General features: G+C 36.4%; 2 protein-coding genes across 10 annotated transcripts in view; one reads left to right on the top strand and one right to left on the bottom strand.

Moving 5' to 3' along the window:
* CASK (calcium/calmodulin dependent serine protein kinase) overlaps positions 1-26,239 on the bottom strand; it is a 184,160-nt gene that overhangs the window by 86,130 nt on the left and 71,791 nt on the right. For all 9 annotated transcript variants that reach the window (XM_072359465.1, XM_072358958.1, XM_072359297.1 and 6 more), the window contains exons 3-5: positions 21,157-21,262; positions 14,884-14,961; positions 12,980-13,052 (exon numbers count right to left, since the gene is read on the bottom strand). In XM_072359465.1, the coding sequence (XP_072215566.1) occupies positions 12,980-13,052; positions 14,884-14,961; positions 21,157-21,262 (257 nt within the window). The remainder of the gene's footprint in view (positions 1-12,979; positions 13,053-14,883; positions 14,962-21,156; positions 21,263-26,239) is intronic.
* GPR82 (G protein-coupled receptor 82) lies at positions 6,831-7,865 on the top strand. Its single transcript, XM_072326592.1, has one exon. It carries the CDS (start codon positions 6,831-6,833, stop codon positions 7,863-7,865), a length of 1,035 nt encoding a protein of 344 aa, XP_072182693.1.

The following is a 26,239-nucleotide window of genomic DNA, read 5'->3' as shown; positions in this document are numbered from 1 at the left end:
ATAACTAAACTAAAACTTGCTAAATAATCTAGGCTCCATCCTCTTTATTCTCCTATTATGTCAATTCATTCTCATTCTCCTACATTCTCCTACTAATCCTTCATTCTCCTACTATGGCAAGCAGCAAATCTGATTGTGATGTTGTATCTGTACAATACACATTTAAAGACTCTGAATAGTGTGAACCATAAAACAAGACTGCATGCCAGAAACAAACTAATAACTTGAATTATTAGCATATCCAACTGTATTGATTTGAATAATCATTTTTTATTTCTACATTGAAACTCACTCTTATTACCTTTGGCATCTTCTATGAGGTAAGAAAATTATAGCCCAAATCCGAAAACTTTAGTTGAAAACTTCTTTCACAATACTGGTCAATGAAACCACAAGAGAGAAATATAACTTATGTTACTGAGTTATACAGTACAGATAAATAAGTAAGAGCCATATTATTCCTTGAACTGGAAAATATATGTGTGGACACCTTAGTTTAATGCTGTCTCTGAAAGCACATACAGAATCAGAGTGGGTAGAAGGAGTTTAGTTGTACAGAATACATAAAACATACAAAGGAAAAGAAACCAATGTTTTAAATACATTTTCAACGTATTCTTTGTAAGGCTGAGAATCTTCTGCCAGCCTTTTTTCCATCTCTTACAAATATTCCCTATTACTGATGGCACCCTGATGAGGGAATCCCAGAAAACAGAGAAGGTACTACAAAGATGTTACCACTCACCGCTTGTAAATATTAATAGATAGGAAAAATCCATGTACAGAAGTTGTTCACAGACTTCATGAGGGCAATAGCTGAGGGGAAAGGATGAAGATGAAAGAAGCCTTAACATTCAGACTCTGTTGTTAAGAGTGTTGAGTATGGATATAAGAGTATGAAAAGAAATGGCTGACTGCATTATCAAACAAAATGAGATATAAAATGAGGAAGAAAATAGTGCTAGGGTTTATTTCTAAGCTTATATTTTTGTGAGAGGAATCAATTACTTGAAGTACACCAGAAAGGAACATTGTGCTACATGCTGCCTTCACAAGTCCTTGTTCCCTAATGTTTGCATACAGATGGTCAGTATACCTTTGCACCTATTAAAAAGCAAGGTCAGCTACTTCAGAATATCTCAAACCACAGACATGTGACAGACCGTGTGCTTTTAAAAGAAAGACATATCCACTGTTTCTCCCACAAAAAGAATTCTGCAAGCGTATTGTCAACAATGCATCAAAAGTCGGATGAAAATACCTGACAGGGACCTAACAATGTTCCTTACCAGCAAGAAATTCATTTTGGAGACAAAGCTTTCTAGTTTACAGCCAATAAAATCTACCTTTTGTAGATTTTGCCTTTGTCACCATGCTTCAGATTTTTATTTTTGCTTTAGTACATTTGCATTTTCTTCCTATGAAAGATAAAAAGCTCTTACAAATATTTAACTTGAAAATGCACAAGTTACAGCACAGTGCAAGAAAACAACAGAGAAAGCTGCCTGTTTATCTACACTAATCAGTACAGTTCTCATGTTAAAAACTGTTTTTAGAAAATAAAAATCATCCCAACCAATACACACCCAATGACTTTTGGAAAACAAACATAGTAAAAGAGACCTCTGGAGGCTTCACAGAGTATTTCACCAAGGAAAAATGTTGAAGCTTTTAGCAGTGAAGTTCTGAAGTCTAAAAATATTGAAAGATGATTTTTTCAAAGTATTGTCAACTGAAAGCTATGTTTTCCAGCTTAAAAGGTATCGCTTAGTTCGTTCTTATCTATGGAAAACAACTACTCAGTGGACATAATCATGTTTATTTAATGACAACCAAATAACTGAAGGTATGGGTGCAATATTATCCCTTTTCTGTATCACAAAGGATGCTAGAAATGCCAGAGTTATATTGCATATTCTCACAATTCATCAAACAGTGTAAGAACTACAATTTTGGACCTAGTCTGCTGAACTGTAATGGCAATTCTAAAGCTGCTGAAAGTAAATCATCAATGAACAGCAAAAAAGACAGTCTAACAAAGACCAAATTAAAATCTGCTATCTATTTTATATCCACTGATCTAGCATGGTACTTGGCTCAAGCTTACAACTTGAACTTAGAGAACTTTGATTTGGTTAGTATTTCTCACAATATTAAATACACTGCTCCAAAAGTCATGTCTCTCATTTAATGCCATGGAAACTATAAGACATACAAAGAGCACAGTAACACTACTTGATAGAGAAAATTCTCAGCTACAAAACACTATTTTTCAAAATAGTTATCACCATTAGCTATGCATTTTTGCCAGCGATGAACAAGACCCTGAATATCGTGCCTGAAAAAATCTTCATGGCTGTCAAGAATGTGACTGGATTTCTCACATTGCTGTCACCACTGCTGAAAAGCACCAACCCACTGTCTCACTCTGCTCACATCTACTGTTTGGTCTCCATAAATATTCAGCAAGCATCAATGAATGTCAATGGGTACAATTTCATCCGCATGGAGGAACCCAGTGACACATCTTTGCTTCATCTGCACTTCAATGTCAGATGCCACTGTGTCAAAGTGCCCCTCTGCTGCCATCTGCCACATAGCAACAAAATGGGATATTGGCAGGAAGGTTCGGCCTCTACTGCTGTATGACCAACATCTGCCTCTGACTCTGTGGACTAACACAATATGAAGTGATATTTTCAGAGCTACTCCCATAAATACATATACTGATTTGCAGCTAAAATCCTGATCATATTAATCCAGGAAAGGAGCTGTGAAACACTAGGCCATGCCTACAAGGAAAAGTCATGAAAAGGCAGACAAAATTATAGAATGGCTTGACTTGGCAGGGACCTTTAAGATCACCTACTGCCACCCCTCCAGATTAGGTTGCCAAGGGCTTCATCATAATAGTCTTGAGTGCCTGCAGGGATGGAGCATCCACAGCTGTTCTGGGCAGCCCATGTTACTGCCTCACCACTCTGTGTGTAAAGAATTTCTTCATAACATCAAAATCTACCTCCTTTAGTTTAAAAGTGTTCCTCCTCTATCACGCTCAAGCCAGGTAAAAAAAACGGTCGGTCTCCACCTTTTTTATAAGCTTCCTTAAAGTACTGAAAGGCCACAATAAGGTCAGTGAATTTTTCTTCCAGTCTTTACACATATCTGAGACTGCTCAGACTACGGTGCAGTACCCTGCACTTGGACTAGTTGAACCTCATTCAGTTCAATGTGGGTACATGTTTCAAGCTTTTCTAGGTCTCTCTGGATAGTATTCTTTCCTTCTGTTGTGAACTACACCACTCAGCTCGGTGTCATCAGCAAACTTGCTCAGGGTGCACTCAATCCCACTGTCTGGGTTGTTGAAAAAGATGTTGAAGAGCACAAGTCCCAACATGGATCCCTGGAGGACACCATTCATCACTGGCCACCACTTGGACATAGATCTGTTGACCACAATTCTCTTGCTGCAACCATCCAAGCAATTATTTATCCACTGAACAATCCACCTTTCACATCACTATCTTTGCAATTTAGAGACAAGGATGTGGTGTGGGAACCTGTCAGAGGTGTTACAAAAGTCCAGGTAGATGACACTGACACTCACTACATGACTAGAGGCTCCATATCATCTTTTCTATCCTTTGTAAAAATGGGAGTCTTGTTTCCAGTCCACAATACACTGTTGCCTGGCAGGAACAGCCCAGATATTCACACACGTTGAGACAGGCACAAGGAGATATGAGGTTAACTGGGCTGTCTTCTATCATCTCAAGCAAGTGGAGGGGAGAGGCAGCAGCTAGGTGGTTTTTGTGTGGATCACTGTTGTCTATAGCTGTACTATATAATATAGTTAGGTATGACTTATAAATAGCTAACTGAAATAGCTCCCCCATTGTGAATTTCCTTGTCTTTGTGATTTTGAGCCACAAAGTAGGTTTCCTGCATACAGTGAGACAAAAGGCAGCACACACTGCTTGTTGGTATATAAAATCTACTAACAATACTGGTTTGAAAGGGCTTAAAATATAAATAACAGAGGTGAAGAGAATATATGAAGATCATTATGAAGAACTTAAGAGTGAACTGCCTAGGAGATGCATGTGTATTGTTTGAGTATCATCAAATATATATTAAATAAGCCATCTGTAGGTCAGGCAAATGGAAAAAGTGTACTACAAGAATAGTGAAGGTGCTTGGAACCAATGACATTTATTTTTTTGTGTTTATTCATCATATCCCATTCATTTGTTTCCCATCCCACTAATCAGTTGCAAAATGAAGTCTGATATATTATAATCAGTATATCAATCCATTATACAGTAATTCAGAAAAAAGGTAGCATAATTTCCTCACATAGCAAGAATTATGGTAATTGAACTACAAATACAACAGGCCACAGGTAATAATCACTTCAATAATAACAGAATCCCCCTCACCCTTCCCCCCCGAACTGAAATTGCTCACATGGTCATAATACACATCTATAATTTTACTGCAATATAAATGAAATCAATAATGAGACCAAACAATTAAATCCATTGTGGATCCCTAAAGTGTATTCTCACTGTGAGTCCTTAAATGCAAAGCAAAACTAACATAACAATACTAAAAGTGCTTAAGTTATGGCACCTCCTCTGTTCTCATAGAGGAACTTACTGCTTCTGAAAAGCCATATCTGACAACCACGGATGTATCACACAGAAGTAAATTCAGAAGTTTTATGTTCTAAGCTGCTTTAAGCAGTTTGACTCATCTGTGATCAAACTTTTCTTCTGGAGGAAAGAAACTGTCCTGGCTATCAGGCTTCTGGATGACTTACATTAAACACCCTATTTCTTGGAAACAAGCCAAGACAGTTTCCCCTGAATGATTTGCAAGCTTAGAATGCATCAGCTATAAACTGCTTCTACAGAATGCATCATCTGACTGGACACAGGGGATGTGTTCATTTGGTAACTGGCAGGAGGACAGGCATGGATACGTCATTATCATTACTGCATCAGGAGTTCAAGAACAGACGGACAGCTCTGTGAAAATTTTTGGATCTGAAGAACAATTCAACTGCAGTGAAAGTTCTCTTACACAAAATATGAACTTCTTCTTTTCCATTCTGGGAAGTGGGCAGTCTCAAAGAACTTGATAGTAACAAGAGCTCCACGCCCTACAAGTATTTTAGGTATTTCTGTGATATAATTACATGACCAAAGGACTGATAGAAGCATTCTTCCACATTTACCTTGCATTCTTTTCAATTCTCTAATGGAGTCATATCCTGGCCTAATTTCAAAGACTCACTGCACAGAAAACATCTTCTGGTTTGAACTTTAAGTGTCTAGCTGTCTTTTGACACTATAAAAGAAAAAAGAGCACATTCTGAAAACCTACTTATGCCACAAAGACATTTTTCTTAACTGGATTTTCCAGATTTAAATATCATACTTTTCACTGCATCGGTGTAGAGATAAAAAGGACATTGGACAAAAATTCCCTCTCCAAAGGAAGACCCCTGCAGCTTGCATAGGTAAGTTTAAAAAAGCTACTTCTTTGATTCCAAACATTCACACGAAAATGATCATTAGATGTCTAAAGAATCGAGTCCAAGTGTTACTTTGAGTATGTAACACGCTGTTCAACAATCTGTATGGTACTTACTTAGGTAAAGATTCAACATCTACAAAACAAGTTGGTTTACTTTGCAAGTTGGCAGTCATGGCTTATAGCATATATTGAAATATAACTTTTCCAATTTTTTATAATGTAATCAACTTGGTGCCTGCGCATTTTATTATAGTTACAAGGAATCCTCTTTGGCATTGGAATTCATTTGCTTATGGCTTTTTCAAAACATTTTTATCAATCTGTGAGCTTGAAATCTGTTTTTTTTTTTTTTTTTTTTTCCCCCCTGTGTGCTTTTATATGGAGTAAACGCTAAGTTGCACTTTACTAAACTTCTACTTATACAACAGGATAATCTGTCTTCACCACAGGTTACTAAGTCAAAGACTCATTTTCATATGCAGCCATTTTACAGAGCTTTAAGCATCAACTGGAATTGATTTCTTGCTTCCAATCTGGAAATACAGACAATATTGAAAACTGAACTTGGAAATACATCACAGCTCTCAGCAATCATTTCACATGCTCATGACTACATCATTTATGCATAATGTATATCTAAGATAAGAGCCCTAAGAAAGAAAATTAGATACTATCCTCAGGGAAAAAAAAAAAAAAAAAAAAAAAAAAAAAAAAGCATCCAACTAGCTTCCAGAATCAAGAACAGTTTAATTCTTACTTGAATGCAAATACAAGATATACAAGATACTCCTGTGCATTTCTGCAAATACTGAAATGCTCAGTATTTCTTTTGCTTATTTAGCTTGAAATAGTCTAAAGCGGTTTCCAAAGTAGGTTACAAGTGTTCTAGAAGACTGAGAAATAACTCAAGACCACAGAAGTTAGTACCAGACCTCGGCTTCAACCTTCTGTTTCCTCATTTATTTTATTAGAGCCTAAGCACTTTAAATCTTTCTTTTCTTTCTTTTTTCTTTTTTTTTTTTTTTTTTAAAAAAAACCATAAGCCAGCTTTGCTTTTTTTATTTCCAAAAACCTGTCAGTGAAAGAATAACCAAACAGTAACCTCATGCAAGCTGAAAACGATAACCCCAGAGCACGATTATGAATTGGTAACAATGAAAAGCAGAGGAGGAAAAAGTAACAGTTAAAATAAGAGGAAAGAAAAAGAGACTTTAGATGCACATTACAGAAGAATAATTCCTTTAATTGTGTTTCAGCTCTCACCATCTATTCAAGAAGATTCGGCATAAATGAGAAATTCAACATGTGCTCTTCATCCATCAATAGCTACTACTGTAGCTCTACCAGTCATCTACTCTCTCCTATTTATTACCGGCAGTTTTGGAAATATTCTCACTGCCTGGGTGTTTTCAAGACAAGCATCCACAAAAAGAACACAATATATTTATCTGGTAAATCTCGTCGCTGCTAATTTACTTGTATGTAGCACTATGCCTTTTCTGGCCGGCTATTTTGCAAAAGGGCACGAATGGACATACGGCTCTGATGTATGCAGAGCGGCACATCATCTTGGAACTATCGTTATGCATGTCTGCATGTATGTGACAATTACAATTTTATGTACAATCGCTCTGAGTCAGTATGCAACACTGAAGAAAAACAATGATGCACGACACTCCCAAACAATTACAAAAAACTTGTACAAATGTGGACTTCAAAAGTTCCGTCAGCCAAAGTTCGCTAAATATTTTTGTATCTTTATATGGCTTATTGTGTTGTGCGTATCGGTAACAGCTATAACATACGATGCTCGGACAACGAAGGAGCAAATATTTCACACGTGTTATAACATGAAGGTAGAAATTGGTGAATTTACTGCAAAGACTGCAGCTTCTGTTGGCACTGCTTGTTTTTTTCTGTTTTTTCTAACGGTTTTGTTATCATACTATTCCCTCAGCAGACACCTGAGTAAAATACAAAAAAACACCCACATTGGGCAAAACCATATGATTTACAGAACAGTGAAAAGAAACATTCTTGTCATCCAGATAATTTTAACTGTCTGCTTTCTTCCTTATCATATTTTCAGGCCCATATTTTATGTACTGCTTCCAGAAGAAGATTGTTCAAGGATAAACTATCTAGTAGAAATTAAAAATTTCCTTACTTGTCTGTGTGTTTCTAGGAGTAGTATAGATCCAGTTATAAGCCTTCTGCTAGATAAAACATTTAAGAAAAGCCTATCCAGTCTGTTTAAAAAACCCACACCTGAATACCACCAACGCAGAGCTGATATTTTCACTGAAGAGACCCCACCAATATGAAGTAATACAGAAAGATGTTAGTAGAATATTACTAACAGTCAGCTAATTTTGACTTGCTATAATGAGACTTTTATATGACATGGGAAATATTTAAATGAAATTGTAACATTATTTGTATTTGTATTTTTTTTTAACAGTCTTGTTTTTAATTCAACAGCAGCCGTAATAAATGAATTCATGTAATTCATACAGTGAACTGTGCATTACCATTTTACCCATGTAAAGAAAAATATATTTATGTTTGATGGGTGGACAGTGTTTTCTTTCTGACTGATCTAGGAAGATGGCAGAAACTAATGTGAAATTGAGGACATAGTTCTCATCTGTCACCATTATTCTCAGGTTTTCTAGGCTTTCTTTACCAAAAAAAGAAAGGAAAAGCATAGATTTTTTTTTTTTTTTTTTTTTTTTTTTTTTTTTTCTAGAATGGATAAATCACGTGTCAAAGGCTTAAGGAAGAAGGCACAGAGTACAAAGTACACTCAAGATTAACTTTTTTTTTGTTGTTGTTGCTTTTTTTTTCTTTTTTCTTCTCAGAAGCATTTGGGTAGAAGGCTCTGGTGCTGGCTAAGCATTGGCTAGCTGGTGGTCTTCTTGCATTACTATTATTATTCTCCCTTATTAAACTGTCCATATCTCAACCCACCATTTCTTGCACTTATACCTTTTTGAATTCTCTCTCCCATCCCACTGTGAGTGAATATCTGTTTAACCTGGCAGGCAGCTCAGCACCAAAGTCCAAAATTTAATCACCCAAAAGTGTTACACGATTATATCACCTCAGATTTGAATCAACACATGATACTCCAGAACATACCTCTTTCACAACAGTGTTTAATCCCAGACCACTTGCAAAAGAGTGAGTAAACACGAGACATACAAAACTGTAGGATATCTGAATGCACATGAAGTGAGGGAAAAAAGGATGAGATACACACAGAATCACAGAATTGTAGGGGTTGGAAGGGACCTCTAGAGATCATCGAGTCCAACCCCCCTGCCCAAGCAGGCTCCCTACACCACGTCGCACAGGTAGGCGTCCAGGTGGGTCTTGAATATCTCCAGAGAAGGAGACTCCACCACCTCCCTGGGCAGCCTGTTCCAGTGCTCCGTCACCCTCACTGTAAAGAAGTTCTTGTGCACATTCATGCGGAACTTCCTATGCTGAAGTTTCAGCCCATTTCCCCTAGTCCTGTCCCCATGCACTACTGAAAACAGACCAGCCTCGCCACTATGGCTCCCACACCTCAGGTATTTAGAAACCCGGATCAATGCACATGCACTTATTTTTAACCTCTGGTACTATTTCACATAAGTAAAAAAAAAAACAAAAACAAAAAAACAAAAAAAAAATCACAGAATTTCCACATTTCTAGTTTAACTCTGTGAAGCACATTCTATGGTTTATGCAGGTAGGCATAAATGGTTATTATTTACCAGTATACAACTTATACTCAAAATACACACTTAAGGACCATGAACAGTACGAAAGGAGTGCAAAACGGGAGTAGTTTTGAATTTATTTTTGCAGTATGGTCTTCTCCCTATTCTTCCAAATGAGATCAAGGAGAGTTGTCCAATGAATGTTCCTATCATTTGTCACCTGCTTTGTATTCTGCAGAAGTTCAATAAACAGGTATGTGAAAAATACAGAAAATCACAGGAACATAGTATTTTATTTAATACAGTGCTACCTGTGAGAACGGAATCCATCATTTGCTTATTTTACAGAATTCCCTTGTGATGCTTAGCAAAAGACCTACGGAGAAACCTTAAGTAGGAAGCTTCAGAGTCTAACTCTGCAAAATGCTAAAGGAAAGAGCTCTTGAGCATGAAGGCTGGTTTGTGTGGGTGTGCATCATACTGTGCAAAAACCAAGGACAAGTCACCTAAACCATGACTGAACCGAGCAGTTTAAATTTGCTCAGAGTACTGTGTATAGATCAGTAGCAACAGATGTTTGTGTGACAACAGTTTACCGTCAATGTGCTTTTGTTTTTGCACAGGCCCAAAATAAGAACCCACAACTTCTGTCCTTCCTTACACTTAGGAGATCTCATCACAGCAAGGTGTCTAAGGATGTAAACTTCAACAATGAATTTTTGGTGATAGTAATATGCTTAAGTAATTATTACTCTGCTGTTCTGGACCACTTGGTTCCCTACTGCTGAAGTTACCAAAAAGGTAAGAAAATGGAAGAAATTTTGGGAACTACTGGTTAAATATAAGTTTGTCGTAAAATCCCATTTCACCAATTCTACTTAGAACCCCAAAATAATACACACTTTTATTATTTTCCTATAGAACCTGTTTAAGGTAACATCTCCTGATAACATCTCCTTTACATTTATGAATTGCAATAGTTGGTTTATTCTGTATTAAACAGCAGAAAAACTTTTGTGCAGTATGGGCAGTTTAAGAATCTGTAAATCAAGTAACACTTTGGTTCAGCATTTGATGGAATAGTTTGCAGAGGAAAAATCTCCCAAAACAGAAAGGTGTGAGGAAAAGGTAGAGAAATGAATAATTCAGCAAAAGACAACTCATGTGCTAAACTTCTTGTGCTGTTTAAGTCATCCTGGTGTTAACTCCGAAATCAGGTGAATTGTGAGTTATACAATCACAAATTAAATAATTGATTTCTATTGCAGGAACACAAAATCTGAGGGCAAACATGAACAACAAAGGGTTTAGAAGACAAGTGTCTACCTCCTCCCTGGTTAACTTCCCCCCTGCTCCTCCAAATATGCTCCAGGGTGGCCAACTCATCAATCAGAACATGCGGATTTTTTGAACTGTGGGGCAAGCGACTGGAACATAAGAACTTCTAGATCAGAAGGTCTCCACTATGTAGCTGTCCAGCTCAGTGGCAGGCCAAGCAGTCTATATTCTCAGCAAAACTGCTTCTGAAAATGTAACACCCAGCAGCAAAACCACATTAACCAAAAGGCAAAGGCCAGAGATTAACAAAATTTTAAGTAATGTTAGGGGAAAAAAAAATCAAGAAACTCAAGAAATGACTTTTCTTGCAAGAGGAAGGAAATTAATGGAAGCAGAAGCCATCTTGTGAAAGTTTTTATGTTTTGATTCTGGTGTGGGAGATGAGGCTGGAACACATGTAAGTTTATCATCAGTTCCATTCATCTTTGGTTCATCATGTTGCTTAAGGACAACAGATGAAATTTCCGGCATCAGACAACAGCAGACTGAAGCATTCTTAATCTGACTTCTCCTTATCAGTTGAGAGCCAAGTGAGCACATAAATGCCTACAAGACACGTAATTCTAACAGGGACTAAAAGGTGCACATTTTCCTGTAAATCAGATTGAGATTAAACATTCTGCATCTTAAAATAACACCCACAGAAAACTTAATAGGAAAAAATGCAGAATCATAGAATCGTAGAATAACTGTATAAACCTTATGGATTTTTGTGATTTCACTTTCATTCATTCAGATAATTCAGAAATCATTCATTTACTGTACTTCCCTTCAAAACATTGCCTACAGTGACATCTAGAGCTGAGATGCTGCAGTTAATATTCTACACACAAGCTTTACAGTTAAAATATTTCTGCTCGGCTTTTGTCAAGATTATACACGGTTTAACATGGTTTAATATACTTTAGACAACAGACTAAATAATTCTCACTCATGTAATTGAGTAGTTTTATTTCTAAGGTATTTAAGAAAAGCAGTGGTTATAAAGTTTTCAAACACTGGATAAGCTGTATAGATATATCTACATTTTCCTGAGGAATAAGGCCCTTGAAACTGAAATACACTTTTGTTCAAGGACACAGTCCAATAACAAGAAATGCAGCTCTCAAGAAGACAAAGCCACATAACCATGGTGTTCATTCTAAAACTGTCACATGGTATCATAACCACACAACTAAGAAGGATTCAAAACCTTCACAGTAGAACAAGATCAGAAATCCTATCAGTGATTAAGAGGACATCTTGAGAATGTGCTGTAAGAAATGACTTTCACAATATCAAACTTAAAAAAAAGACAACAACACAAAACAACAGAAAATGGAATAATTTCCCTTGGAAAGGAAAAAGAGACTACTGAAAGATCTGCAGTGTCTGTCTATGCAAAACCAAATGTCTGCTGGAAAAAAAACCTTCAGTTAAGCGTCCACACTCTCTTCCCTAACAAACTGCCCTGTAGAAGTCTGAAGAGCAGCTCACCGCCTCCTAGTCTGATTCATCACTAGAACTCACTTCTCAAACTCCACTATCAGGGCCCATTACCATTTTCATTAACTCTTGCAGTCCTTGATACAGCTTGGATAAAAGCAAACTCTTAGAGAAGTTGGAGAAGTTTAGATAACAAAAAGAACAAATAACATGCATTCAAACCAAAGAAAGACAAACCAAAATTCTTAATCTCCCAATTACTTACACCATCATGTTTTGGGATAAATTAGTTCCACAAATAATCACATAAATGTTACAAAATTTGCTAACTCAAAAACAGAACATATATATATATATATATATATATATATATATACTCTTCTTACAATGCTCCTAAAGTCATAAGCATCTTGAAGAATTCTTACAGTCTGTATTTCTCCTCCAAAACTTGTTCTCCTAATAATAAATATTCAAGACTGTTTGCAAAAAGCAGGTAGTACCACCAGCATTCCAGCATTTAAGGATACACTTATCTCTAGAATTTTGGTCTAGATGATTTGATAGCTTCACTGTGCTGTCAAAATGATGCAATTAATCTACAAATTCCAGTTCAATTTACACAATTAATTTATACACAGGTTTATAACAACAAGAAAACAACAAGAAAGTCTAACAAGAAAAGAAACGCAAACAAACATCATATGAATATTCAGGAAGCAGAAATAAAACTGACTTTCAAAGTAATTGCAATCAAATGCATATATAATCTGTGAACAAAGACTTCCTAAATGTTCTATAGTGACAGAATTAGTGATAAACTTTAATCTTATACAGCACAATAAAAGTAAACACAGGCTCATTAAATAGCTGTCTGCTTATACAGCTCCCCGTTCCCTTTCCTGCAGAGAAATTACCAACATTTAGTAGTTTGTATTAATTAAGTGATGGAAAAAAAGCCCATATCTTACCTTCACATCCCTGTGAATTATATTATTATCATGACAGTAACGTAGAGCTTCCAATATCTGTCTCATGTAGTGACTGTAAAAACAAAGACACGATAAATGGCAATCCTGCAGGAAAAGTTATTATGCAGATATAACTACATTTAAGGAGTCCAACCACATAAAACATATAAAGTTTAGATGGTTAATAAAAGTTCAGTAGACAGGAGTTTATGTCTAATGAATAAAGTTTGAGGATTATTCTGATTGAAGCCAAGGGAAAATTAGGAAAGGGTGGACTCTTTTTAGTGGTGAGCAACAACGGAACCAGGGGCAACAGGCAGAAATTGGAACATAGGAAGTTCCATACAAAATGCAAGGAAGAACCTCTTAACTGCCAGAGTGATGCAGCACTGGAGCAGGCTGCTCAGATGGGTTGTGAAGTTTCCTTCTTTGTTGATATTCAAGACCCATCTGGATGCCTGTGCGACTTGCTGTAGGGAATCCGCTCTAGCAAGGGGGTTGGATTTGACCTCCAGAGGTCCCTTCCAACCCCTACAATTCTGTGATTCCATAGTGATCTTGAGAAAACAGAATGTATCCTCACCAAGTTTCTGACTGACATGAAAGTGCAGGCGTAATAAATACAGAGTGCAGAGTTGCCCTTAGAAGGACATAAGCAAGAGGAAAGGGCCAACAGGAAGCTCAGAGAATTCAACTAGGACAAATGTGACATCCTGGGACTGAGTAACCACTTCAAAGGTACATTCTGGATACAGGCTCCAGTGCTAATGGCTGAGTTGCAGCTTTGCTGGAAAGGGAGTCAAGGGTCTTGAGTGACAGGAGGATTCAGTGGTGTGCCCTGTCAGCCTATCAAATCCCACAGCATGCTGAGCTTACTCAGTAAAAGCATAACAAACACTTCAAGGGAAATTCTCATTAGACTGACAAACTTGAGTAAGTTCAGTAAATAACAAAATGTATAGGAGGCTGGAGCAGAAGCTCTAAAGAGGCTGGAGGAAACAAGATGTTTACTTTGGAGAAGGTGAAACTTAAGGGAGAATCTTGTAATACTCTTTCCATACCTAAAAGGAGGTATGGAGAAGATGAAGCCAAGTCCTTAACTGAGCCACAGTAGTCATACAGTGAACTGCCATACACTGAATCAGTAGATTCTGAGAGGTTATAGGGACACTATATATATATTCTACTGCATCCCTGGACAACTTGATATATATATGTATATATATATATATATATATAGAGAGAGAGAGAGAGAGAGAGAGAGATATCAAGTTGTCCAGGGATGCAGTAGAATGTCTGTTCTTGGAGGCTTTCTAGAACCAAATGGACAAAGTTCACGACCCAAACATAGAGCTGACTCTGCTTCTACCAGGATGTTTAAAAAGACTACTTTCCAGTTTCCATGATGCTAAAAATCTAAAGTGTCCAGAAAAGCAAATACAGAATCCCATGTGCTTTGAGTTCAATTTTCATGTCATTAGGACACGAGGTTTTGCTGTCCTACATTTTTATACTCTGATATTAGCTCATCTGATAAGTAAGAAGTTGAACTGACTATACATGAAATCATAAAAAAGAAGAAAAGGGTCGAACTAGCACAACCAATAAAAGCCACACCTGTTAAGCCAAGTCACCAAATGCCAACATAGGAGAGATCCATAAAAAGACAGAGAATTAGATATTGGACATAAAATATTATTTTATTCAATATCTTCACCCAAATATAAAATTTGTAAAGACAAAATGTTCTAAAATTCTTTTATTATGCTAATTATTGTAATAAACATTCAGATTTGGAAACAGGATTATTTATAGTATTCCTACTTTTAGTTATTAGATTTGCAACAAAATAGCTTATTTTTCCCCATTCATCCTGTGGGATTAATTAAAATTAGAATACATACCTGGCTACAGCCTCGCTGTACACGAATCCAGCATCTGCTCTCTTCACAATTTCAAAGCACAGATCTGCTCCATCCATACTGCAGGTAGAAACAGGGGAAAGTGCTTAAGACATTAAGATTCTACATGTATAAACCTTACATAAAATATTGTGGATACACGTGCAATGTTTTATTAAATAAAATGGCGTTTGAAAGGTTATCTAATACAATATGGCTTGCCACAGGTCAAATTTTTCATTTCCCTCAGGTCACTCAAAACTTTATTAGCACAACCAAACATTTCTCCTACTGCTTAAAGTGCTCACTGAACAAATGGGGGAGATAGAAGGGGAGATGCTCTGTACAAGGTGGCTCTGCAAGTTAATAATTAAAGCATTAGAGTATGTTAACTGCATTCCTAAAGGTATCAGGAGAGCAACTCCAAACAAAGACTGTATTTACAGAAATTCTTAGTCAAACTGTATTTTAAATGGAGACTATCAAAAATATTCCAGAAATGTAGTACAGTCTTCCCAGATATCATTCTCATAAAGGTAATGAAGAATCAAGATAATTTACACCTCACAGCTTCCATGAAGGTACTTGAAATCTGTGACAACACAAATAATATGTTAGTAACTCTGACAACTACTTGCAGTCTTTCTGATAGACTCCCCAAACTAAGCAGTGTAACAATTGTAGTACAGTATTTTTACAGTCCTTAGGCTAAAATCAGACTACCATTTCTCTAAAACCAAAGCAGCTTGATGTAGTGTAATGGTCTTCCTTTTCTTTCTCCTGTACTTAACATACAGCAGATGCATATCTTGGAATGTTCATTGCTTGATGGGGCAAAAGAAGAGTAACAAGAGTTAATGTGAATAATCAAATCACGTACTTCAGTTTACATTGAACACGGTGCTTGCAGGAATGTAAAATGTAAGATTGGTTGTTTCCAGCCATAGAATCATAGGTTTCAGGAGAGGGACCCACAAGGATCATTGATTCCAGCTCCCAGCTCCACAAAGCACTACCCAAAATTCAGTCTTATCACACCTTTTCTTTTTTTCTCTCCATCAGAGACTCAAGAAGGAAACAACAACAACAACAAAAAACAAATGCTGAACTCATTTCTGCTCTGTTACACACCTGCAGTGCTTCATTCTACACAAGTAGCACGCAGACATTCCATTCCCAAATACATCCACAAGATAGTCCCACGCAGTAGAGTACTAACTACAGTAAGGACTGGTGGCATTTGAAGTAGGCAGAAGCATTTTCTTAGCCAGTTATTTCAGTGTGTATCATCTTCAGAGCTAACGAACTCTACAAACTCATTACCAAACAATGATTACACCTCACTGCATCAATATATTCCTCTCTAGTAGTTTTTCTCTTCTCCATGAATTTCATAAAGCTTGTGTGTATACATGACTACCTAATATCACTCAGATAATATACTGCACAGTGCTATGCACAGTATCATACAGCAGTAACAGAGTCAGGTTCAGTGATAGTGTAAAACTGTATTTAGCTCACAGGAAAAAAAAACCCACCTCACATCAGCCTCCTTGTCAGCCCTCTCTTACAACAATTTATTCCAGCCAGATGGGAAATAAACTGAAACCTGAGCAGTGCCTTGTGCTACAAAGCATAGGAAGTGTACAACTAACTGCAATTAGGAGGTGCTATTTTCATGAAGCAGCAAAATGTTTCAGAAAACTGTCACTCCAACCTGCTAGAAACTACTGATCATTAAAGATGCTTTCACACACAAGGCTGTTAGCACTGTGAGTAGCTACAGAGACAGACAGAGTCAAGACTGTTCTTTCTTCACACTAACTTTTCTTTTAAGCAAAGTGCTTACAATCAGAATGATCTTTTAACATATATTTTCACCTCCCATGAATACATAGGAGTATGCTTCATTGACAGCTTTTAGTTGTAGGTGGCAGGTTTTTTTCCCCCCTTTGCACTATTTTTTTTTCTATTCGTTTAAATTACAGTGATATTCAAAATGGCTACAGATTGTCAGTGGTAATGTTTTAAAGTGACAAACTTTGTTCATGAATAAATATGTCTTCGTACAAAGATAGAGCTTGTATCACCTTAAAGTTGTATAATGTTATCAGAAAACCGTATGAAAACATGTAGAAGAGGTTGCAAAGGCAGGAGTCAGCCTCAGTTATGAAACAAACAAACAACACCACAGGAAATTCAGTCTATTAACAGACTAAGAACTCAGCAATATCAAAAGTACTTTTTTGCTGCAGAAACTGAAGGACACACATGACACATTAAGCTTCAGAGATATTTGATGAACTGAAAATCCAGGCATGTTAACTCATATCAGCATTAGGCACATGAAAACTGTAGCAGTAAAAAGAAAACAATAATAATAATAAAAAAACTGATCTCAAAACCCACTAAAATAGGCATAAAACGATAAATATATGCTGAAGACAGAAGCCAAAGATGCCGAAAATGTTTGTGAAGCGACGAAACTACAGCACGCACAAGCAGTCAATACCAGTAGAGGGCGCTCAGGAAGCGACATAAACCAAGTCGGACAATCTCTGCACTTCACACTGAAAGGGAAAGCTACAGCAGCTCTGAACGGTGAGCTAACAGACATCTTCCCAAAACAATACACCCGAATTGTTTCAGGTAACAGTACCAACAATGTCCCTCAATTTCCCATACCTTACTGTTGATTTTTCCATAGTTTTAACAGGGTTAAGGCATGGTTTGGATTAATGTTTCCTTCAATAGCTTTGATCAGTGCTAGTACACACTTACAGTGCTTTCCTACTATGCTGTGCAAACCTGATGAAGAGTTGCAGCCCGCCCAGCAGGTTTACTCCCTGAGTCATGTTCAATGCCAAAATCTATTCTGAGGCTAAGGGGCACTCTGAAGAACAGACAGAATACTCCAGAGTTCTGTATTGTAATACTGAAGTAGGATAGCTTTGCATTTACAGACAACCTAGTAACATATAGCCTACAACTGTATTTATAGTTATTCCAGTAAGAATAACAAATAAAGGACAAATAACAAAGTACTCACTCAGTAACATTCAACTCATATATAATAGTGTAGAAGGTGATCTTAGGAGGATTAAGTAAATTTAAATAGGCATCCTTAGAAATAATTTACTACTGGTGTTTTCATAGTAATGGTCAAACCTGATGATTAAGCAGCAGAAAACAAAGAATATAAGCATTGTTAAAGAAACACTGGTTTTAGAGTTGGTGGTAGTACAAAAGAATTACAGTACTTCACTTGAAATCTTTAATCCAGACTTCAATCTAATGTGGAAATCCCTGTGTCAGCCAGTACCATGTGCCAGACCAAAATGCTTTACAGCAACACTGCGTGAATAACTTCAGGTTTATGCAAACTCTTGAAAATACAAGAATATGCTTCAAAATTTTATAATGGCTTCTATCAGTTAAATTTGCTTAGTAGTGAGTCATCAGAAGCTTTTGCTAAAGTAATGCAACTTAAAAATCAATAGCCTGTAATAATTACAGTTACAGTAAATGCTGAAATTTCAATGCATCAGTGTCTCAATGCACCAAATTTTCAGTTTCTCTGCCAAATTTTGTTACTTACTAGAAAAGAACCAAAAATCCAACCAAGATAAATATCCTCTGATTTTTAAGGCTTGCCTTGTCACCAGAAAAACCTGCACAGACAACTGTTTTGGGATCAGAATTGCTGAACTCTGGTTTTCTGTTAACTTCTCTCCATCAAATGAATGAAATCAACAAATATCAAGTAAAGGTGGAAATGAAAACCTGATATAGCTTTCCACAACCCTAAGCTATCTTTACAATCTCCTATCACTTCCCTTGACTGCAATTAGTAAGTACTTCAAAGTACTTCTTAAATCATAACTTGAAGATTACTTTCATGGCTTTTGATGCTATAAAAATGTTGAATGTACTCCCATTGACTATACATTGTATTAGGTAAAAGATCAGAATTAACTTGAGATTCATCATGCATCACTTGGTACAAAACTGTCAGCAAACAGCACCACAGAATGGGAAAGAAGTCATCTCCTTTATCAGAAAGGAGAGTCCAATGCCCTTCTGGGGAGCAATCTGGCACAGGCACATTCCCACTCTTCTAATGGGCAATAACATCTAAATATTTTAATAGTTCTACTTTAAAGGTAAGATTTTTTGGGATGGTGTTTCATTCTCACTCTGTACACCTATTATGGTCAATTGCTTTGTGATTTATTACAATTTTACCTAACAGCTAACGGGGACCAACTGTGGCTCCATTCTAAAGAGCACTCAAATTTGTTTATGAACGCTGTTAAAACTTCCTTTTTCGTGTTCAACTTAATTGCAACTGCTCACACTCCACAGTTCTTCTATGAATTGTGACTTTTTAAATCCACTTATTATAACAAAAGTTTTAAAATCCGGGCACAGACAGCATATATATATATATTTCCCTAGCAGTACCATTTCTCACTTTTATTAGACACGCAATGTGTCTGCTTATTTAACTCGTATCTTTTCATAACTACAGATCGTCCCAATGTTCAGGGTCATTTTAGCAGCTACTCCATGTAGCTCTCATGAAGCAGTAGTGGACCTATGTATCATGGATTGCAACTGATGGCACAAAGTTTTAGGTTTGATTATTGCATTCTGTTCATGTGCTGGTCCTGAATTAATTTTCATGCTAAGAATCTGCCAGTCCACAAGAAACCTGTCTCCTCTGTAGTGCATGGTTGTCATCCTCTTCTTTGTCATTTCAGAATAACAAGCCATCAATAAAATGTACCTTATTACTTTAGACAGAACTTAGTTGCAAAGCAGTTAAGCTTGTTGTATTAACAGCAGAATGAACAGGAAGCAATATGAGGGAAAGTAAGTCATGCACAAATACACAGATGCTTTTTACTAACTACAAATTTCTTACTATGGTCGTAATTACACAGTATGCCACTCTATCAAATTTGGACAATGCAGCCTTACTTCAATAAAAACATAATCTTCTGCAAAATCACTTTACCAAAGCAACCCCTGCAGCATAACACACTGTGCCCACAACTCTTCCATTTCCTCCTACATTTTTAGAACAGGTGTTCCTACTATCTCATTTTCTATCACTGTTTGTTACAAAAGATTGATGCCTAGTAGTGTTCAGGGAAGACAAGCACATATGAGATGCAAAAATAAAAAAAGATTATTCTTCAAATAACTTTGACTTATATTTCTTTCTTTCATGTGGCCTCAAGTCAGGTACAGTATTGGTGTTGTAACTCTCATTGTTCTGACCTCCTTTTTATGTATACAAACATGAATTATAATAGGTTTGTCATTAAAAAATAATTAGTTTTTATATTATATTTATAAGCTTCTGGCAAGGTAAACAGAAGCAAAACCTATTTTCCATTTTAAAATCCTGTTAATTGTCAGAGCACGTCTCCTCAAGGTGTACATTATTTCATAATAGGATAATGAAAGTCTCCTGGTCAATGTTTTGTGATTTACAACACAAAACAAAAAAGTCAGCACTGAAACAAAGCTTACAGAGAGGAAAGAAAAAACAATTATTTCAAAAAATCATATGTTTACAAAATTACCTAAAAAGATAGCAGAAAAGTTCAAGCAACAACTCTCAGCTTTACGTCAATTTTTTGCTCTTACCACCTAACTTCCTCTGTACCTCAGCAGTAAAACTAACATGTGCAAATTATTCTTAAAGTGCATATCTCAAGTCAAATTCTTTATCTAGGAAACATGCCAATTTAACCCAACACGCTGGGCATGGTGCGGTTTGCTCCAACATATGATGGTCAAATGCATCAAAAAAGAGAAGTCAAGAAGAGAAACTGAGGTGGTATCACCCCGTATGCTCACAGACTGGTAATACATATAAGGGGAACAGCAGAATAAGAGCTGGCAGGTAAAATAAGAGATGGAAAACTGAACATGGAAGATGCACAAGTTAGCCTTCTGCATGTCTGTTTTTGTCCTTCGTAAGATTAAATCATTTTTAACTCATTTTCTTGTGCACCATACTATGGATGCAGCAGCCAAAATGAAAAGCGGGTCTGTCCTTAAAAGGCCACTGAAAAAATCAGTATTAGCCACTTAGACACATGGACAGTTTCCTTTTCGTTTGTGACCACTTGTATATGCCTGAAAAGACTATTTTCACAGCACTCAGTACTTCTAAGCTGCAAAACAAGCAGGTGGAAGCAGACATACTTTAAGGATTCTATTTAGTAAATGACAACAAAGGAAGCAAAGAGAGAAACTTACAATTCAAAAACCATATAAAGCATTCCATCTGAGCTGTATGTCTCCAACAGTTCAACAATATGAGGATGCTTCAGCATGTGACAAATACTGGCTTCCCTCTTCAGGTCTGTGGAAGATAATAAATCAGTATATTAGCTGTATGTTCAAGTGGTTGGATATGAAGTAAAAAAAATGAAAATTTAGCAATCAGAATATAATGTTTGGAAACATGTACACATCTGAAATGTATAATATATTATTTCATCTTTATAAATAACACATTTGAGATTATATTTAATTGTTCTCCTTCAAAACGTTTTAAGTTAAACAACTCACATAGATCCCAAAAGGAAAAAAAACAAAAGTTCATCATCTTTCCTGATTGGACCAGTTAATTACAGATCTAGATCATAATCTGAAGAACTGTATTGAAATAAGTTCACTTTCAATACACATAAACACATGTATGTATGTACATGCACACACATGTATATATGCCATATATATACCCTGTGTCACTACAAAATTAACTCCAAATACATAAGACAAGCTCTTTCAACACACTACAGGAAGAACTACTAAAATTCAAAGATCTCAAGTCCAATCCCTTTGCTTAAAGCAAGGCCTTGTCCAGCTGGGTTTTGAACACCTCCAAGAATGGAGACTGTGCACCCTGCAACTTGTACTGAAGCCTGATTACTGAAAAACGTTTTCTTATATTTAAATTTCCTGCACTCCTTTCAAGACTAAAAAAAAAGAAGAAAATCACAATGTATGAAATTACACTGATATAAATTTTAATCAACATTTACTGGCTTGCATCTCTGTTGTAAATAAGAGGTAGAAAAACAAAAGCAATGGAGAATAAAGAGCAGAAACTGCTGTAATATCTCTCTATGCTTGAGAGATTTTGTTTTTGATCAAACAACACCCTTACTTTCTCTGAGTACAAATCAATTCCTCTTCTACTATAGAAAGAAAAAAAAACCCAACAATCTGCATGGAATTAATTTTCTTTCCTCTTTAATGAAAATATTTGATATCTGTGTTATTTAATCTTCCTGAAACATTTTTTCTTCTTTTAACTTACCATCAGTATTCTAGAAAATGACCAAAATCTTAAATGAAATCTTGATGATAACGTGGAAGAAAGGAAAATACCAGTCTGTAGTCTGAAGCAGACACTTTTCTATTCACTTTTCACACAATTTTGTTGATGTTGGAGAAATACAAATATATTTATGGGAAATACTGTTTCTTGATACAAAACTGTTTCAGTGATTCATATGATATTTCAAGAAAAAATCCATGTACACAGAGATGAAACTCTATCATCTAAGGCAGCAGTGATCTTCAAGTTTTTCTTTATCTAAAGATACTCATACCTCAGTTTTTACGTCACAGTTATGCAAAGGAACTACTAATACCATTCCCTTCCATCATTCTTATGCGTCTAACACTAAACGATTACAATCTCCTTCTCTAGACAGTGAGGTTCTTCTCATCTTTCGTTGAATTGCACATCTAGTCTTTCCTAAACAGGAGCACAGGTAAACATACTGATGGATGGTTTAAGAGAACAGCGATTCTGTGAATGACTATAATCTCCAGAAAATACGGCAATTTTATTTTGCCTCCTAGTGTCTAAGAATGTTAGCAGTACCACACTTCACCATGGTATCTGATACCTACTTTTATACAGAAAGTAAAAATCCAACAGCAAACAACAGCAACTTCTGCTTTATTTATGGGTAAAAAAAAGTGTTCAAAATAGTTTATTTTGGCTGCTTACTCTATTAATTTATTGTGCTGTCTATATATATTTACAAGGGAAGGAGAACTATGAGGAAGCAAATAACACATGCTGCAATTTACCTCATTCATCTGTGTAATATTCCACCAGTGAAACACCTACTTACTAACTGAGCAACAGCAACAGAGGAAGGAGAAGCAGAATGTGGAAAATACAATTTCTGAGCATGAAAGCAAATGAACAGAGGTCACAGAACAGGGATTTGGTAAGACTACAGGGGCTTGGGGCTAAGAGCAGAACAAAGCCCTATTTCAACAGCAGGAAGTTGTTTAGGAAAGGACCTATTAGAGAGGAAGAAAATTAGATACAGAGACAGACCAACACACACAATGTTGATTCAGAAAAGCCACAAGTCGGAAAAAGGGTGATGTATTCTGAGGTCCATCTGGACTCTGACCCAAAAGTCAAAAGTTGCCATGTTTAGAACCAGTAAAAGGGAAAGTAGGAAGAAAGTCAGAGGTGGTGCATACATTTCATTGTCTTCACTTAACTAACATCATCTTCACCTGCTCAGTTCTTTATCAAATGCCGAGTTAAATTTCAATTCCATGTGCTCCTCAAGTGGTCATGGAAAACCCAGGCACCTGCAGATACTTGTTCCGTTCTGAACAGAATCTAAAACCAAGCAGGAGTTTGGGCTGCAAGCACATGACCTAAGATGCCCTAAGAAAATTCCCATTATTATCTTGTGAGCTGCCTTATTATTGGTACCTTCGCATTCTGATCATCATATAGAATACTGTTTATTTCCTGTGAAGTTTTTTAAACCTCAAAGCATTTTTTCTGCTCATCCTGAGTCAAAACATGCTTTCCTCCTAACACCCAAATGAACTTCAGGACACCTCAAGAATCTGCCAAGAGCTTTAGTCAGCTTTAAGGGGTATGAGGTGGCACGCACCATTTACTAATGATGGCATACCTTATGTTTTAACATTGTATTTCACTAATAACCAAATTTTAGCCAAACAAACACATCTTACAGCAAGATAAAGCACAAGCTTTAAAAACTTCTATGCCAACACTATGAAATTTGTTTTTTATGCATTTTTAGTGCTTCGTTTAACTACATGAGTATACTGTTTGCTTAAAACAATTCTAAATGTTTCATACAGTGAGAATGTGTTTATGTATAATTATAATAGATATAGTAGTACTAAGTTTTAAAAGAAAATCGATTTATTTTGTTTTCATCAGGGAATTTATTTCTGTTCTAACTATCAAAATCCAATAATTAACATCACTGTAACTCAGTGAGGATTTCAAAACTTCCCATGAACTGCAGATAGCAACACCACAGTTTGCAAGCTGGTTAACCATAAGCATCTCCCATTTTTATTTTGGGTCAGGAACATACTCCTGAAGCACATCTCCAAGTCACTGCACCTACTATCCTTTGGTACACATCCCAGAGAAATTGATGTCCACTTCAATGAGACCCAACTGAACTTAATTATGCGCTTCAGAAATGTGCTTGATGCACTCCAGTCATTCAGGCCACAAGGTCAGACTAGACATAGCTGAAAGTAAATTCTCTGAAGCATATACAATACAGGTGCTAGCATCTTGATACCAACTGCATCAACTCTGCAAATAAATTGGCATTAGTCTTGTAGTAGCTTAGCCTTGGCTAGCAACTAAACTCTTACACATGCTCTTGCTCACTCTTCCTCTACTAGCAAGATGAAAGGATTAAACAGGAAGAGATCAAGAAAGCTCATGGGTTGAGATAAAGATGGAGATACTGTTCATCAATAACTACAGTTAACAAAAAAAAAAACAAACAACACGTGACTTCACAAAATTCATTTTTTGCAAATAAGTCAGTAAGCAAGAACAAGTGATGCTTCTGCCCCTTACATTTTTCATTTATTTCTTGCATGGGAGAATATTTCCCTTCGTCTTAACAAAAATTGCCGTGTCTTCCTGTGTCAGATATGCAACAGATATCTCACTGAATGTTTACATGTCACCAAGTAATGACTCCTGGTCTCAACAAGCAGTAAAAGCTTTCCTGCTACCCCTCCCGTACACTTTGGGGCAGCTAAAGCTCCACAGTAGCCAAGCTGATGTAACTGCTTGCTGTTTCTCTTTATCTATGCATGTTCTTGCTCTCTGCTCCACTGTGCTGCAGCCTAGAGCTGGTCATTCCACACACCAAACCACTTTGGTGTGTTACCACTGGCTCAGTGCCCTGTGTGTGAAATGATCATATAGAACCTGGCATAAAATCAAGGAAATGAATATGGAAGGAGGAAACAAACATGACCATGAAAGCCAGCACTACAAGCTGCTTGGGATGTTGCAAAATATAAGCATACAAAAACACCTTTTGCTTCATCAACATCAATTCCTATATTTCATAATCTATCTGCAGCTTCCAAACATATACAAAAGAAGAAATAAATGAACATAGCTCACAAATGACCCTTGATACAAACAAACCTATTGTCAACAATGACAATGACAATGTAGATAATCAATCTTCAGTATCTTTTAAGGTGACTGTGAAAAAAAAAAAAAAAAAGGAGGGAATGGGGGGGAAGGGAGGTGGGAGAAAGAAGAAAAGGGAAAACATATTTAACAGCTAATACTTAGAAACCAGATTGCATTTCTGATTCCATGCAGAAACCTTTGCAAATCTCAATATCATGTAATCAAATTTTACAGATGCTTGTTAAATCCTGAATAACTTCTTTTTTTCTATTCTATTTTTTTTTCTTAGTGTTTAGATGTAAATATAAACATAGTAATAGACTTTCATGTTGAGCTGGATATCGTTGGACACTTAAGAAGCCAGTTCTCCTCCTCCAGTTCACACTCCATCAGCTATGAAGAGCACAAATTGGTTCTCAAAAAACACTTCTCTCTCATGACTTCCTGTACAGCCACCAGAGTTGTCTATCCAACAGGCATGGTAAGTTGCTTTGTGTCCATTAAAGCAAAATTTCCCTTCTTTTATTCATTTCCTCATTTTTATTGGAATACAAATAAGAAATGCTTCATGTAGAAGATGATGTATTCGAATAATGAATCAACTTGAACTAATAAGAAAGTGTTTAAGAATGTATGAAAAGAGTATTAACAGCTGCCTATTGCAGATAATTAAACACATTTGTTTCAATTAATTAAATAATTGTTCTCAGCAACTTTTTACAAAAAGCTTTTACGCCATAATCTTTCTCAAGCAAGAATAAGCTCATATCTTTCATCTGAAATTTTATACATTCTATGTCCTCAAGTTTTACTCTATAGCAGCAGGTTTAATGATTTAGGTGAACAGAGGAAGAAGAC

Source organism: Excalfactoria chinensis, chromosome 1 (genome assembly GCF_039878825.1).
Source record: "Excalfactoria chinensis isolate bCotChi1 chromosome 1, bCotChi1.hap2, whole genome shotgun sequence".
Lineage (NCBI taxonomy): Eukaryota > Metazoa > Chordata > Aves > Galliformes > Phasianidae > Excalfactoria > Excalfactoria chinensis.
Note: the sequence above shows the minus strand (reverse complement) of the source record. Positions and strands in the feature narration are given on the sequence as shown.